The sequence below is a fragment of the Octopus bimaculoides genome, chromosome 15 (assembly GCF_046866305.1).
Source record: "Octopus bimaculoides isolate indiv1 chromosome 15, ASM4686630v1, whole genome shotgun sequence".
NCBI lineage: Eukaryota > Metazoa > Mollusca > Cephalopoda > Octopoda > Octopodidae > Octopus > Octopus bimaculoides.
Genome location: NC_142942.1, coordinates 18,004,738 through 18,022,550, shown reverse-complemented (window position 1 = coordinate 18,022,550; position 17,813 = coordinate 18,004,738). Strand labels below are relative to the sequence as shown.

The 17,813-nt window shown below is 40.6% G+C and overlaps 1 protein-coding gene across 3 annotated transcripts in view; it reads right to left on the bottom strand.

Moving 5' to 3' along the window:
• Nucleotides 1-230: 230 nt before the first annotated feature.
• The window catches only part of LOC106869489 (uncharacterized), a 37,099-nt gene continuing 19,516 nt past the window's right edge, over nucleotides 231-17,813 (bottom strand). For 2 of the 3 annotated variants that reach the window (XM_089363492.1, XM_089363494.1), the window contains exons 5-14: nucleotides 17,432-17,592; nucleotides 16,467-16,578; nucleotides 16,214-16,259; nucleotides 15,500-15,591; nucleotides 14,079-14,321; nucleotides 11,617-11,742; nucleotides 8,900-9,721; nucleotides 7,286-7,402; nucleotides 6,488-6,673; nucleotides 231-5,598 (exon numbers count right to left, since the gene is read on the bottom strand). In XM_089363492.1, the coding sequence (XP_089219618.1) occupies nucleotides 307-5,598; nucleotides 6,488-6,673; nucleotides 7,286-7,402; nucleotides 8,900-9,721; nucleotides 11,617-11,742; nucleotides 14,079-14,321; nucleotides 15,500-15,591; nucleotides 16,214-16,259; nucleotides 16,467-16,578; nucleotides 17,432-17,592 (7,197 nt within the window). In that variant the 3' untranslated portion in view covers nucleotides 231-306. The remainder of the gene's footprint in view (nucleotides 5,599-6,487; nucleotides 6,674-7,285; nucleotides 7,403-8,899; nucleotides 9,722-11,616; nucleotides 11,743-14,078; nucleotides 14,322-15,499; nucleotides 15,592-16,213; nucleotides 16,260-16,466; nucleotides 16,579-17,431; nucleotides 17,593-17,813) is intronic. The other variant, XM_089363493.1, reaches the window with a different exon arrangement.

Here is a 17,813-nt window from a genome sequence, read left to right as displayed (position 1 = left end):
TAACAACCTGGAATTGAAACCGCATCAGCATATTTTTAAGCCCATGGCCAGCATGAGGGAGGAGGAGGAGGAGGGGGAGGATAAAAGAGAAAAACCTTTTACATAATGAAAGAAGGGAAGGATGGAGGGAAGGAAGAAAGGAAAGAAGTAAAAAGATGGAAAAAAAATATCTTGAAAAACTGTGACAATTTTTTTTTTCCTTTTTGTTTTTTTTTTTTCCTGTGTGTATGTTTTTTTTTTTTTGTGTGTCTCAGTTTATTTTGTGATAAAATGGTAAATGGCAGAATCCCTAACTGACCGATGTCGTTAGCTATTAGTGGTCTGTGGATTAAAAGAGACGGCTGCCGCAGCTGCAGTCTGGCCAGCGGTCGGTGCCTGCTGAGCCAAACTCAGCAAGATGGCTGCCCCCTCAAAGGAGGAGTCTTCTTTCTCCCCCGACTGACCTTTGCTCTTGCTATTCGGAGATGTGAGAGTGTTGGTGGTGGTGAAATGGAGCCTGCCCAGGGAATTAAGACTGACCAGATTGCCCACTTGCACGGGGGCGGTCAGTGCTTGACCATTAGAAGAAGAGCAACTGCTCTGTGCAGAAATGGAATGCTTGGTGGCCTTCAGGCCGCCCGACTGCAAAGGGTTCGCTGCCATGATGACCATTGTGTTTCCAGATTTGGTGTCTGAAGAGACGGGCAAGGAAATCTTATTCAAATACATATCAGTGAGATTTGGAGAGGCTGCAGACAGTTTGGCACCCGAGACAGAGTCTGAGATGGGTATTAGGGCTGACGAAGGGGGTATTTTACATGGATTCGATATCATAGACGGCAGAGAAGACGTAAGAGTAGGAGTGAAGGTGATGGATGTTAAAGCATTATTGTTGCTGTTGTTGTTGGTGTTGCTTGATGTGGTAGTAGTAGTGGTGGTGATGGCAGCAGGGGGAGCAGTAGTGGTGGTAGTAGCAGCAACAACAGTGGTGGTGTTGCTGTTGAGTTTAGGTAAATACTGCCCGTGTATGTCGGTTCCTGTTGGCAGAATGGCCTGAGCAGGGACGGCATAGGTCAACTGGGTGGGCATGGAGAGAGAGGAAGAGGCAATGGAGTTTGTTGGACTAATGTTGGAAGTAGGGGAGAGGAGAAAGGATTGTGCTGCAGAAGGCAATGGTTGGGAAGGTTTCAGAACCTTAGACAAGGCATTCGCCACTGGGGTGGAGCATCGGAGCTGGGCCTGGGTCGTGGGTGAACCTATCACTGATGGATTCGGACTCTGAACTAGCATAATTTGATTTGAAGTCACTGCTGCTGTTGCCACTGTTGGTGTTGCAGTTGCTGCTGTTGCTGCCGCTGGTGGAGCAGTTAGAATTTTCAAAACTCCGTTTTCCAATGTGACTGGGATTCCCTGTGGTGTTACCAACTGGCCACCAATGCTGTACAATACCAGTTGCTGGACACCTACTGCGGAACAAGAAGAAGTCCGGTTCACATTGAGCAGGTTGTTGGAGAGATTTGAGGTCTGGGGTTGTTGATTGGAGACAAAGCTTGTTTGCTTCTGTTGAATTTGGGGAGACACAACAGACTTCTGTGCTTGTTGTAATGTTGGAGGAGAGGATAGTTTCTGCTGGAGAATCACGTGTCTGTTTTTAACAGGAGTCTGTGCTACTGTTTTAGCTGTTTGTATACTGTTTGGCCGCATGTAATTAGTGACAACCTGTGGAGATAATTTAGAAATGTCTGTTACCATCGAGGTGCTGGTTCCCAACGATGGAACTGTTGTAGGAAGAGTAACTTGGGTTACACCAAGTACATTTGACGTCAGACTGCTGCTGCTGTTGTTGATGTTGTTGTTGTTGTTGTTGTTGGTGTTGTTGAGGTCTGTGGTTCGTGTTGTGTTTGTCAATGCCCTACTGACAGCAGGAACTATATTTTGAACTTGTGCATTCTTCACTGTAGTCAAAAGCTGATTCGCATTACTGCTGACAAACGACACATTTTGAACTAACTGTGGTCTCTGTTGCACAGCTCGAGAGAGATCGCTGACTGGGCTGACAGCTGACGGAAAGCCATCGGGTTTCGAAGAAGCAGCTGGCAGCTTTGAAGGATTTGAGAGAGTTGGTCTGATGCCAGTAGGAATAGCCAGAGTAGCTTGTTGACCAGAAACTAACTGAGGATTCAATGTTGATGACACAAGTTGTGGAGATTGTGACTGAAGCTGAAGTTGTTGCAATGATGTTGATGAAGAAGACGTCAGCAACGACGATGATATTGTTGGTAATGATGATGCTGATGATGACGATGATGATAAAGAAGTGTTGGTAGTGAGGGAAGAAGGGTCATTAAGAAGTTGTGTGCCAACAGAGTTTGTAATCAGGTTTGTTGGTAGACCGACAGGAGATAAACCAAAAGTTATCAAGTTGTTACCAGCTGAAGCAGTAGTGAAGTGAGGCTGAGCAACAGTGGCACCGTCCAATCGCAACACATTAGAACTTAATGTTAAGGGAATTGTGTTGCTGCCAGAGTCACTCTTTAACTGGACAGCTTGGACATTCGGTAAAGAATTCCTCAAGGAACTTTTCTCAGGTAGTGAGATGGTGGTGGCTGTGTTAGGTGTGGTTGCTGCCGTGTAGCTAGCAGGCTGACCGTCATTGTTCGACCCCGATAGTATCACTGTTTGTTTTCCTAAAGATGACTGTAATAGATGGGAAATAGTGCCAGGGTGCGAGGAACCAGAAGAGATGGTGGGAGTAGTTAGGATAATGTTCCCTTGAGTGGTTTGAAGTAGTTGGCCCCGTAATGAAGTTAAATTGGTGACAGCAGAATTGGTGCTCTGAGATGGTATGATCTGAATTGCAGGAGTTGAGAGGGAAGAAATTTGTTGTACTGAGGTGAACTTCTTTACAATTTCTGTTGCATTTTGTTCTGACTGGACAGGGATAACACCAATGGCTTTCTGTTGCTGTAAGTTCTGATCCTTAGGGGACAAAAGTAAAATACTTTGACCACCAGGTCCTTGCATAGATAATGGAACTCCAACAGCTGCATTCTGCAGTCCAACATTCAAGACTGGTGCTGGGTTGGCCTTACCGCTTACAACATTAGCTACAGGTTGTTTACAAACTACTTTGGCAGCATCAGCAAGCTTTTGGTCAACAACTGATTTGGGAATGGCTGGATTGGCTGTGGTTAAAATTTGTTGGGGTAAAGCAGCAAACTGCTTCAGATCAGATTGAGACAAAGTTCTGCTGGAAACTAAGTTGGTTGTTTGTTGTAAGGGTGAGGTTTGCATGTTAGTGACAGCCATTAATGACTGTTCACCGATCGGATTGGTTGAAGTGGTTGTCAAAATATTTTGGGGCACAACTTTCAGAATGACATTCTTAGAGTTAGCAATCGACGTTGCAGGCTGCAAAATAGCTAGTGATCTCCCTGTTGCTGATTTCAGAGTATTCAAACTTGACTGGGCGAGTAATGCAGCCTGAGGAATATTAACTCGGATGTTTGTTCCCGCAGGAACAGCTTGCCCTATAGTAGTAGACTGCAAGGAAAGGAGATTGTTGTTCTTTGCATTGTCAAAGTTTGAATGCGGAATCATTTGCGGTGTAACGGTGATTGGTGACTTATTACTCTGAGTGGTGTGAGTGATACTTTTGCGTGCCTGAACAGCAGGCATGACAGTTACTGTAGAAGAGAGTGATGTAACGCCAGGGACAGAATTGCTTTTTACTTCGGGCTGCTGAGACTGCACAGAGCTTAGCAAGCAAGTGTTCTTCGCTACATGGGCAGAATCATTGACCGAAGATGACAAAGCCGGTAGGAGTTTAACTGTGGCATCGGTAGTACTGAGAGGCTGGTTAATTACAGAAGTCATCTGAGTAGCAGTCACCTGACTTTCAGTGGTGATCAAAGCATTTTCAAGTACATCCTCATTAACTTTCTTAGCAGCACGACTCTCCAATAAGCTTTTAACTGTCACATTGCAGGCATATTTGCCGGGTGATTTCGTTAGTTTCGTCTTTGAAGTTGTGACCAGGTGAGGATCAAGAGCTACAGATTGGCTAAGCAAAGGATTTTGAGATAATGCAGTTTGATTGTCTAAGCCAATTATCATGTTGGTCAGTTTCGATTCTCTCGGATTAATATTTTGAATTGTGCTGCTACTAGAAGAGACTGCTTTAGATGGGGTGTTATGACTGCTGTATGACTGGTCAATGACATTGCCAAGTTTTAATGAAGGACTAGACAAACACTGAGCACTATTCACTGGGGTGTTTGCAATCAGTTTTGTTGTTGCACCAAGGATCTGTGAAGCAATGCCTGGCTTAGAAATAACATATACAGGCCCTTGGTGTGTTCTAACAGCAGTTTTTGATTGGTTCTGAGCCAAACTCACAACAGAGGTCTTTGAAGCAGATGACTGTGAGGCTGGATTTAAAAGTACCTGGAACTGTGGTTGAAGAACTGTATGCATGATATTTGGGTTGTGAGTGACATTGCTGGCCACTGTGGTTGGAGCAGTGGCTGAAGATGTGGACTGGACAGTCTCTACTGTTGAATTAAGGCTTGTTTTTGTGCTGGAAATAGGTTGGTTGGTAACAAAGTTTGCCATGAGGTTAACTCTGGTTTTATCAGGCTGAGTAGTAGCGGCAGGCTTCTGTGAAAGGACAACATTATTCGCTTGGTTGACAGATGACAACACAAACGTGTGACCAACTTTGCCAGCAGCCCCATCACCAGAATTGACATTCTTCAGAAGTTGCTGTATTATTTGTGGAGGTAAACTTGAAAGATGAGTATAATACTGAACTTTGTTTACAGTGCAGCCCTGGGTAGTGCCGCCCTGGGCAGTGCCGCCCTGGGCAGTGCCGCTATTGTTGCTTATGTTTACAGTCTGTTGATTAAGCTTCTGTCCAGAATCATGACTGATTTTCGTTATAAATTTGGTTCCAGAATTACTGGCCAATGGCTGCATGGTAATTGTCTTTGAAGAAACCGTTTTCATGATAGTGACCGGTGTCGATGAGACTTGTGCAGTCGTGTAAGAGGTGTTGTGACGGCTGGACAGCAGCTGGTGAATGACCGGGTAGGAGGTTTGTTTGATTCCCGACGACTTGCCAAGTGCCGCAACTGTTGTCAATACTGTGTTGCCCTCCGATCCACTGACATTTACCCCTGTTTGAGTAATCAATCCAGCCACACTAACCTTACTGATAGTAGCAGCAGTGGCAACGGAAATACTACTACTATTTGTTACGGATGTTGTAGTGGACTGATCTACGCTCTTCACCCCTTTTGCAGAGTTTGGGGTTTTCTTACCGCGCATCAAGTCAGAACTGTTATCTTTGGAAAGTCTTCTTTTCTTTGGGTTTAAATCAGTCTCGATATTGTTTGGGATGATTCTACGTTTGCGCAATCGTCCTCTTGAACTTACATCAGGATAATCATCATCGATGATTGGCAACAATGAGGTGGATGATGACAAAAGGGTTCCTCTGTTTCTCTTGCTTAATGTCGAGGGCCTCAATTTGGAACTTGGTGTTGAGTTGGTTTGAGTTCTCTCACTGAATGTGCTTTTACCAGCTGAAGAATTGCTGCCATGAGATGAACGAGAATTCTAGAAAAGAAAAAAATATAGAAAATCAAATAAAGTAATAATTTCTACAATATGTTTTTTTTCCTATTTTATAGTCACTAAATCTTTCAACATCCATAACAATGTTTAATAAGAATCCAGAAGCATTAAGAAAAATTCTCCCTGGCTCTGAAAGGTGATGTTTCAGTTACCCCACATAGTCCATCATCATTATCATCATCTAAGACCCACTTTTTCCATATTGGTATGTAGATCAGGCCATCAGGGTTCCAGGCTGGGACCATATTATACTCATACATTCCATGTCTCTACAGTCTCTATGGCAGGATACTCTTCCTGTCTCCAACCAGTTTTACACAGCATTTCATTACCTACATATGCCTATATGCCTTCCAGGATTATAGCCCAAGGCCAATACACAAAATGCGTATGAAGTACCAATTCTTTGGTCCCTCTCTCTCTCTCTCTCTCTGTCTCTCTCTCTCTCTTCCAGTCTTGAAGAAATTGGACATGGCAAGGTACAGAGAGGGATGGGCTCTTTAACCCTTTAGCATTCAGATTACTCTGTCAAACGTATTGTTTTTATATTCAAATTGTTTTGAACTAATGATGCATTATCTCATAGCTTCCTCGGTTTCAATTATGCAATTGGTTATTTTTAGAATGTCAGAGTAGGTTAGGTGTGAGAGGCTAGATCTGGCCAGCTTGAATAGAAAACATGTAGAATATTTGGGCCAGATATGACCAGTTTAAATGCTAAGGTGTGATTTCAAGAGATTTTAGTAGGGCCTGGAACCTACAGAACCTCTCATGAGTTAAATAGATTGGAGAACATAACAACAAAACCAAACCAACTTCAGAAGGAAATAAAGAATACAAAGTAAAAAGACAAAAAAAAAAAAAAACTAACCCTTAATTCTTTACGAGCTGGACGAACTTGTTCTTCTTTGAAAGATTCTTGCTCTCGTTTCATTTTCCTTCGTGCTCGCCGGTTGGCCTGGATGAGTTTCGCTTCCCAAGGTTCCAGTTCTTTGAGCAGGTAATTAAGACGAGAGTGCAGCTCAATGACACATCGTTTACGAGCAGGAGGTTTCACCTGTAACAAAAAGTTTATAGAATGAGGAAGCGACAAATCTATTCCTAGATATATCATATTCTGCCAGACATTTTAGCTTTTTCACATCTCAATTTTTCAAAAACTAATTCTATGACACAACCTATGATGAGGCTGACATATCTGTATAGCTAAATTAAAGAAATGACCATCTAGCTGCTAAATCCTAATGCCTCCCAGTGGGCCATTCTCATGAAAATTAAACCAAAACTGTCTTTTGGAAATTTCTAGAATGCCCAGAAAAATCGCTGTATACTTGTAAAGGTATATCGAAATGGTTCGTTTTCAACTACATATCAGCACCTCCTCCTTCAACACAATCCCACCTCCTCCTTCCATGCAATGCCACCTCCGCCTTCCATGCAATTCCACCTCTGCCTTGCACGTAATTCTACCTCCTCCTTCAACACAATCCCACCTCCTCCTTCCATGCAATGCCACCTCCGCCTTCCATGCAATTCCACCTCTGCCTTGCACGTAATTCTACCTCCTCCTTCCACACAATTCCATCTCCTCCTTCCACAATTTCTCCCCAACAGGCACACATCTGTCATACAAATATAAACAGAAACAACGAACTGCAGTGAGACTTACTTTCTGTTTCCTGCCTCTGGAGCCAGATGAGGAATCTTGGGCTGCAAATTTGGCAACAAGATCCCTCAGTTCTTCCACACTATCCACAATCAGTTCAAACTCGTTTGTATCAGGTACCTAGGGAGCAACAAAAGTTCTCTTAACTTGTCAAAATATTCATTAAAAAAGTATTGAAATATAATGACAGGAAATAATAATAATAATAATAAAGCCAATACACACAGATAGAGAAATTAAGGTTAATGCTTTGCAGCATTTTGTTTGGCATGGTAACAATCCTGCCAGTTCACCATGTTAAATTTCAATAAAATTATAATCTACATCATTTAAAAGGAATTTGTTGATAATTTCATAAAAAAAAAAGAAAATCACATTTTTCTGAAAATTATGATCAAACAAGATCAAGATGTGAATTATCCCAAACTTCTATCACCCAACTTTCAAAAACAAAAAAAAAAAAGCAAATTCCAATATAATCATATTCTACATTCTCTGAAATGCATTTATCGAAAATTTCCTTAAAAATATAATTTTTCATAAAGTTAGGAAGAAACAAAGATGAAGTCAAGGGAGACAATTCTGTAGTTATGTCTCCAAGTTTTATTTAATGAGTAAATGGGTGGCAATGACGAATAAGGGACACAACAGATCCAAAATATTACACAAATCGGGAATCAAACTGTGTAAATATCAGTTAGCTGAATGATGCTTAGGGATTAACAGAAAACCACCTGCAAGGTGGCCTTTCTGCTTGTCTTAGAAAATGGAAGAAGACATTTAACAATACTGATCTATGCAGAAAATATGGGATGGTCATGGAAAGAACCCTTTGTGTGTGTGTGTGAGTGAGTGTGTATATATATATATTATGTGTCAGTTGGATTGGTGTCCTTGTCTTGATTGTTGCTTTCACTATGTTTCAGTTGTGTATGCTTCAGCTTTAAAAATCCACTCTGACACAGCCTACGGGTATAGCATAGTGGATAAAGGGTACTAGTTAATGTGGCGCAGTCACTTAGAGGTTCTGAGTTCAATGCCAAGTAAGGAACTAAGGTGAATCACAAGACACCTGAGCATACTACAGCCAAAATGAAGTGAAAGCAACAATCAAGACGATGGCACCACTCCAACAAATACACAATATAAAATTCCTCATCTCAGATATACAGAATTGTGTGTGTGCACGTGTGTGTGTATTGTCATCGTCATCATCATTTAATGTCCGTTCTCCATGCAGACATGAGTTGGATGGTTTGACGGGGACTGCTCAGCTGAAAGCTTGTTCAGGCTCCATGTCTGTCTTTTGGCATGGTTTCTATGGCTGGATGCCCTTTGTGCTACACTAAAAGCTGTGCATGGCACCAAAATTTTCGAACTAAGTCAAATGTAACAAACTATTCCAAACCATAGTTAACGTATCTGGGCATAAGTGGGGTCAAGACCGGCAAGTTTGTACTGGCATCAAGTCTTCTAATAGACGCATTTCCTATTATATATAACACAAACCTGAAACAAACATATTAAATGACTTCAAAATATCACCATTACAACTGTGTGTGTGTACACACACAGGGATATAGTGTAGAAGCAACAAAGGAAATTACAAATACCTACCAGTTCAACATCCGATTCCTCTTCACTCTCTTCTTTCACACTGCTATCAATATCACCATTGAGTTTATCTTGTGCAACTTTCGTTTTCACATGCGGTTTCTTAAAGTCCATTTTACTTCGGCCTTTCAAACCGAAAGGCTTCGGGCCCCTTTTCCCCTTTAACTTCTCCGGCCTCTGTTTAAAAGCCACCTTGTTATACAATGGTTCTTGTTTAATAAAAGACACTGACTTGATTCTCTGATCGTCCTCTTCTTGACCACAAAAATTACCCATCACTGGTTTACATTCACTCTTTACCTCTGCAGCACAACACATCACACCACTTTGACAATCATGAGAACCAGATTCTTGCTTAACCATTCCATTGCTAAGTTTATAATCTGACAAAGCTGTGTTACTTTCAGATTGTTCTTCATGTTTACAATGGCAGCTGTTTGAAGAAGAATCTCCTTCAGATTCTACCTTACAGTGGTTAGAATCTGCCAGGCATTTACAGTCTATCTTACTTTCACACTTTATTTTGCATTGGTCAGTTAAAACTGAAGCACCATTGGATAGTCTGTCTTTAGTGTTAAATTTCAAATTGTTCAGATGTTTGAGGTACGTAGGCATTCGGTAGGCGCCGTTTTTGCGATAATTTGAAAGATAGTTTATAGGAGAACCCCAGGGATCTAAAAAACAATTCCTTGACCAGTCAAGAGTACGCCTTTTCTTTCGCCCTCTACGCAAAGGGGCACCAAGTTTATGGAGAGATTCAAAGCTGTAATCAGAGTCTTCTTCTTCACTGGAGATTACTGTTGGCGGCAGAACAGTTTTGATTTTCTGTCAAAGACAAAGAAATACGAGGTTAATAGATTTCAAAGATGGAGACACGAAATTGTTGGCTCGGCTGGAATTACATCACAGAATGTAGAGAAACAAAAGGAGATAGTATATGAGGCTTTATTATTTCTGCAGCTTTCATAAAAAAAAATTTCGAACAAAGACACAATTAGTGGGATAGTAATGTCCATTAGAATGACCACCTCTCACCACCACCACCACCACCCTTCCTACACTACCTTATCCACATGAGGAGGATGACAGGCAAGGATGACTTCGGCAGGAGAAAACAACCAGGAAAATAAGAAATATAGTTGGACAGTAGAGTGGCAGAAACAAGGGAGTGTCAGTTAAGCTGCTTTGAAGTAATTAGTTATGTAACTTGATGGCATCAGTCCAATTGCCAGCATGGAATACAGACATTAAATGACAATGATGTTCCATGCTGGTGTAGGTTGGACAGCAAGACAGGATCTGATGGGTCTAAGGACTGCATTATCCTCCAGTGTCTACTTCAACATGGTTTCTATGAATGGATGCCCTTCCTCATACCAACCCCTTTACAGCATACAGACTGGGTGGTTTTCATTTGTGCCACCATCACCGGTGAGGTCACCATGCAGCTTGCATGACTACAAACCTACAAGAGAGGCAGTTTTATGCTAGGAAATGATGGGGGAAGAGGGGGTTAAAGTATGAAAGAAGTGGGGCCCAGAGCAGAACAGATCTCTTGTTGTAGAGGAGCTACATTACAGGCATTTTAGAAGAGAAGGAGGTGATAAAAGGGGTGAAGCTGGGAAGGGATGAAAATATTGTCGATGAGGTGTCAGGGTGGACCCTCAAGGAACAAGGTAAGTGAAGACAGTACTGGGAGTGTGGCTGAGTAGAAGCTGCAAGAATGTATGGGAGAGTGAGAGATGGGGAATGGGTGAGGGAGTGAATATAATGAATGATGAACAAGTATTCACACAGACACACACACACACACACACACACACACACACACACACACACACACACACACACACACACACAGAGGCTACTTTCAGTTTCTATCTATCCAATTCACTCGCAAGGCTCTGGTTGGCCAAACCCAACGCCATACAGTTCGAAAGCAAATGCTTGAAGCACACAGCCATGCTAGCCCCTTTTTTATGTAGATGTTAAATATTCAACAAGTCAACCATGGCAGGATTTGAACTCGGAATGTAAAGAGAAGCAACAAAACACTGCAAGGTGCTTAGTCCCAGTTTCTGCTTCAACCGGCCACTCTCTTTGAGCATCATCATCATCATCATCGTCGTTTAACGTCCGCTTTCCATGCTAGCATGGCTTGGTCGATTTGACTGAGGACTGGTGAAACCAGATGGCTACACCAGGCTTCAATGTGATTTGGCAGAGTTTCTACAGCTGGATGCCCTTCCTAATGCCAACCACTCCGAGAGTGTAGTAGGTGCTTTTACGTGCCACCGGCACAAAGGCCAATCAGGCGGTACTGGCAACGGCCACGCTCAAAATGGTGTATTTTATGTGCCACCTGCACAGGAGCCAGTTCGGCGGCACTGGCAACGATCTCGCTCGAATGTCTTTACACGTGCAAGGAAGGCGATGCTGGGCACAGGTGCCATTGACGGTTTCGCAATACTAATAAAAATCAAATGGTAGGTTGTTGCCTAGTCCAAGATCAACCCTCATTGAGCAAACCTGTGATATAGGAGAGCAAAACAGTAGGGTGTAATTTCAGGCAGATTAGGCTTTTATTTCTAGCGAGTTCAGCGACTACATAGTGGATCCATAATCACAAAGACACCTGCGTAGAGCCACAGGTGAGAGATCATGTAATTCTATGTAATCACAAAGATAGAAGGGGATAAACACAAATTTACATCACTTACTTGTCTCAATCTACTTGGACGTGACGAAGGAGGGGATATGATTTCTGTGGAAACTTGAGCCTTATTACGTTTCTTTTTTTGGGGACGAGATTTTAAATTGCTGTCATCATCTTCCTCAAAAGCTGTCTATAAGTGGAAAAAAAAAAACACAAAAGAAAACAACAGTAAGAAAATGAATAAAAATCCTTGTATAATCACAAAAGAGAAACCACAAATACTAACTTATAGCAACAAAAAAAAAAAACACTATGGCTGTGAGGTGACAAACCTTAAGCTACGACTAATCACATCTTTCACTTCAAACCTTATCATTACACATTGTGTTGTGGCAGAAAACATAACTCGTTTCTACTCTTACTCCAGGTCAAGGGTAACCTAGAGCTATATGCTGGATAGCAACACCACACACAACATTGTAACCTTTGTGTCATGGTGTGTGCAAAATTGCATCTATACATCACACCATTATTTCGGAATGGACCCAAGTTTTAGCCTAAACAAGGAACAAATCATGTCAGCAATCCAAAAGAACACCTATTAACCACACGTAATGTGTCCCCAAAAGAGCTGACCAGGACTATTTAACTGAAACAGCAGTCAAACTGCCCTCAACATCTGTATTAATCCTTTAATATTTAAACTAGCCTATTTACACCCAAATATTCTACCTGTCTTATGTTCAAACTGACCACACCTATCCAACAATGTCACTCTAACTGGGATATCCTTGTATCTCTTCTACAGTAAGACGCCTATTTCTATCCCTCTATCATTCTTTTAACCTCTCATCAACCAGCACAAAGTCACCTCCCTAAATACATCTCCCTCACCACCAGTCAAAGGGACTTTGTCTTGCCTTACAAATTACTTGGTGACCCCCACCAATGTTGGTGCCATGGAAAAAGCATCCAATACACTATGTAAATTGGTTGATGTTAGGAAGAGCATCCAGCGATAGAAGCTCCAATGGCTGGCAACTGGTTTGGTAAACACCCACAAAATTATCAACCACCGTGCCAACAACCACCATTGAGCACCTTTTTGAGCCCCATGTGTCTAACACATGTAGGCATGCCTACAAAGTCAGCAAACAGCACAGCTCCCATGACTTTTGGAAACTTTTTTTCACACTCAGAGTTGCTGAAGCATGGAACAGACTACCTGCATCAGTTGTTAGTTGCCGAGACATTGCATCCTTTAAAACATTCATGCTTCCTGAAATTCGCCAACACTACACTTGATATCCCCACCTCTATACACATGCACACATGTATATCATGACTCATACACTGTTCACTTTCCTGGCTTTTGCACATAATTCTATGCACCGTACATGCACCTTTGATGAGTTGCAGTGCACCTGAGCACCATACACAATAATTCCATTATTATTATTATTATTATTAAACTATGCCAAAATAGACAATAGAACTTGGCATAGCCCTCTGGCTTGCCAGCTCCTATCAAACCATCCAACCTATGCCAGCATGGAGAATGGACATAAAATGATGATGATAATGATCATCATCATCACATCAAAAAAACCATCATATTCTCAGAGCTACAAGAGAATGCATGATTAATTCAAAACAATGTGAATAAATGAGCATTAGATTAGATTAATCTGAATTCACAGAGGGTTACAGAGAAGTGGAGACATTTGTGTCTCCCAAAATGTAGTCCTCCATTATACCTGAAGCAAAGATAGGATGGTCATGGCAGAAATATCTTTGATTATAAATTTTCTCTACCAAGGTTGACCTAGGGTTAAACAATCACATCGTCATTCAAATCATTTATTCTTTCGTCAGACCTTTTTTTGTCCATTTGCTTAGATTCCTTAACTCTTTATTTTCTTTTAACTATCAGGATTAAGGCCATGCAACAGCACCACCTACAGATGGGATGACCTTTTTTCTCCTTTCTTTGAATTTTCAACTCTAAAAAATCACTGCTAGCTGTTCTTCTTACAACCAACCCCCAACTCATAAACTAAGGTTTGTGAAACCGTTTGCCAGCCAGGTGGACTGCAGTAAGCAAATTTATATTTTCATAGATGATACATATTAATGGCAGCAGTAGCAGCAGCAGCAGCAGTAGTAATAGTAGCAGCAATAGAATTATTATTATTAGTAGTAGTAGTAGTAGTAGTAACATAGTTGTGGTGGTGGACATGGCTGTAGAAGAGTGGTGGTGGCAGTCAGGGTAGTAGCAGAGGTAGAAGTAGTAGGAAGAGGAGTGGTGGTAGTGGTAGAGGCAGCAGCAGCAGTAGTAGTAGTAGTAGTAGTAGTAGTAGCAGAGGCAGTAGTAGTGGTGGTGGCAGCAATGGTAGTAGAAGTAGTAGTAGAAGAAGAAGAAAGTGTAAATGATAGCCAAGAAGCAGGAGTCAACATATCATGAAGCAAACAAAAATGAAGAAAAAAAGAACAACAAGCAAATAAAAAATAAAAAGAATAATTTACTTCGTCTTTGTTTTTCTCCTTCAGCGAATCCATTTCCTCTGGTGGCTCCTGGGTTGATGTGTCGTCGTCATTTTGAGGAAACTGGTTCGGATGTGGTATGTGTTTGTAGACCCGTAAGTCGGCACCACAAAATTGTGGGAAATGAATGTATATGTTACCCTCGGCATCGCGGCCAAGGTTATATTCCCTTTGTTCTTCTGGAGCTTGCAGTTCTATTGCCTCACGCAGAGGTTCTTGGTGTTCCTGGCAAAACAAAGGAGCAACAAACATTATAATTTAGGCCACCAACCAAAGCTTTTGTGAATGGATTTGGTAGACAGAAACTGAAAGAAAGCGGCGGGCTGGCAGAAATGTTAGCATACCAGGCAAAATGCTTAGTCAAACCGTCCAGCCCCATGCCAGCATGGAAAGCGGACGTTGAACAACGACGATGATGATGATATAATTATATTTCAATGAAATCAGACAATTCTTTTTCTAAAAACTCACTTTTGTTTATGTTTATCATGTTTAATTTGTGTTAATATCATGTGTTAATAATATATGTTAATATCATGTTTAATGGGTGTTAAAAGAGTATAAATTTTTAATTGTTTATAATTTTTCATTTTTTTTACATAATTTTATTTTCATTCCTGTTGGACCCTGCTTGTTCTCTCCATGACAACTTTTTCCCAACTTGACTGCAATCATTTTCTCTACCTCCATTCCCAAGATGGAGTAACAGTTTAACTGAACTGAAAGAATGCTTTCAATTCGCAGTGCAGGAGACAACTTTTGAAGTAATTGCTGATAGGAAAGACATCCAGCCATAGAACCCATGCCAAAGACACCAGACTGGCTCCCGTGCAGGTAGCATGTAAGAAACACCCTTTGAGCGTGGTCATTGCCAGGATCACCTGACTGGCGCTCGTGCCGGTGGCTCGTAAAAAGCACCTACTAAACTCTCGGATTGGTTGGCTTTAGGAAGAGCACCCAGCTGTAGAAACTTTGACAGATCAGACAGAAGACATAGGCAGGACATGGACACTGCAGGTCATATTGCAGACTGCCTACTAAGAAAACAATAGATACAGGTACAGAGGTAATGGGATCCTTTACTGCCCTTTACGGGGAGGGGGGATCTCTATAACGCCACTAACTTGATAATGTACCTTCTCTTATATTGTAACGCCAATATTCATACAAGACACCAATGTTGGGTTAGTTTTCCTTTGCTTCTACACGTGTGTGCAAAATGTTGCAGGCTGTGATATGCTGTCCAACCCACACCAGCATGAAAAAGACAGTTATATGATGGTAGTGATGGTGGTGACGATGATGACATGCAGGTGATATGGATGTGGTGGTGGTGGTAATAATGATGATAAAGGTGATAATGATGGTGGTGGTGATGATATAGAAATAATATTTCCTCTTACCAATATGTCATCACAGATACTTTTCATCACCCACACTTTCCTGTAAAAGCTTAATTGGTGATATTTCTTATTTTTAAGTGGATTCCTTTTGCCTAAAACAAAAAGAGAAATGGTAAAATAAAAAGAAACACGAATCATTTGATGGAAAATAAAACCACCCAAAAATTAAATATATATATATATATATATATATATATATGTAATATATATCAGGAACATGCTGCCTAGGTAGGCAGTGCCTACTTCAAATAAAATAGATTGATAGCAACACTTTCCTTTTATGGCAAAATATGCATCTAATTCAATAAAATTATGAATGTTAATGTGATTACTATGCATAAAACACAAAACATTTTATATTTTTGTAGATCATGTAGGCATAAATCTCCCCTGCTCTTCAATTTCAGTATTTAAGCTACATGTAGTAGTGCTTTAGTACATGGGCTTTGTACACTTCTCCAACACCATTTTCTTTACGTGCTATAAAGGCAGAAGAAAATCTGCCTTCAACTCAGTCGCACGCCTGTGTTTGGTTTATTTTTTGTGTGATTTACTACATAAGGTTCACCAACTACCTACCCTGAGTAATGACTGATGGCACATGTCTGATATATATATATATGTATATATATATATATATACACACACACACACACACACACACACACACACACATACAAAGATATAAATATATACACACAATGATATACATACCCATTACTTTATAGGCAAATGGATCAAGCCCTAATTTTTCAGCTGCCTAGAAAGAAAAATATATAAAATTAAACAATGTAAAATATATATATATATATATTGATAGAAATGGCAAGACAACAAAAGAATGAAAGAGATCTCAATATTATGTCAATAGAGGAATTTATCTGTAAATATATGTGACAATTATTCGGTAGCTATGATAAAACTCAGAGTTTTATAAAATATAAAATGACTAATATAAATTTGTTACCTTATAAGTATCACCATTATAAGCTTCAAGTACATCATACCAATTCTTGACCTTCTGTCGTAATTTTTCTTCCCAAACCCTGTAAGGCATCCGGTAACGATGATTATGAAGTCTAGTAATAAAGAACACAAGACACAACTTAGAAATAATGTCCAGCATTGCATTGTGATGTTGCATAGCATAAAAGACTCGATCGTTGTGTGCGTTAACAATTCTTAATTTCATACTCTCTTGAGAGCATCGTGAGTTCACAGGGGAGTGGCAAGTGTGGAGGAGGGTGCTGAATGTTTAGAAAGCATTAAGAATTTTCTTACAAAAAAAAAAAAAATCTTTAATTTAAATCAGGAACAATACCTTGTGATTTGAGTATGTGTATATTGTATTAGCAGTGAGCAGAAATAATGATTTCAAATTTTGGCACAGGGCCAGCAGTTTTTGGGGAAAAGAGAAAGTTGACTACATCAACCCGGTACTTCACTGGTGCTTATTTTATCAACCCTGAAAGGATGAAAGGCAAAGTCAACCTCAGTGGAATTTGAACTCAGAATGTCAAGACAAAATGAAATGCTGTTGCTGTTAAACATTTTGTCTCGCGAGCCAACAGTTCTGCCAACTTACTGCATTATTGAGTGGAAATAATGACTGAAAATGTGCCAAGGTCCAATATAATTTCATTATTTATGTTCTCTCCTTCTTTAACTTTTTAGCATTCAGATTATTCTATCAAATGTAATGCTTATTTATTCACATTGTTTTGAATTAAACATGTACTGTCTCATAGCTTTGAGATATCAATGACGTGATTGTTTATTTTTTTAAATGATATTGTAGGGTAAGTGTAAGAGACCAGATCTAGCTGGTCTGAACACAGAACAGATGGAATATACTGATCATAGATCTGCTCAGTTAAGGCTAACAAACCCTCCAAAAAACACTCGATACAAAGTAACGATGGTCAAACTTACTTGCTTCTTTGATGAGGTGTGCTAAGCAAAGAGCTCATTATTCGTTGCATAGTTGTACTCTCACGTGTCATCAAAAAGCACCGTTCTAATTCATATTGAGGAACTTCAGCCAAATACAATGGTTCTTGGCACAAGAATAAAAAATGGCCAATTTGGGGGAGCTGGAAATAAAAAAAGAAAATTCAAGTGAACAAGAGTCTGCATTAGCAACTATCAATCACAGAATGAGACAAAATTTGATTTACCATGAGAAGTGAAAGTCTAACATTTTGATGGTGGGGTTTCCTTTGTAGGGAGTATTAAAACCATGGTTCCAGGTTCAGTCCCACTGCACGACACCTTGGGCAAGTGTCTTCTGCTATAGCCTTGATCCAACCAAAGC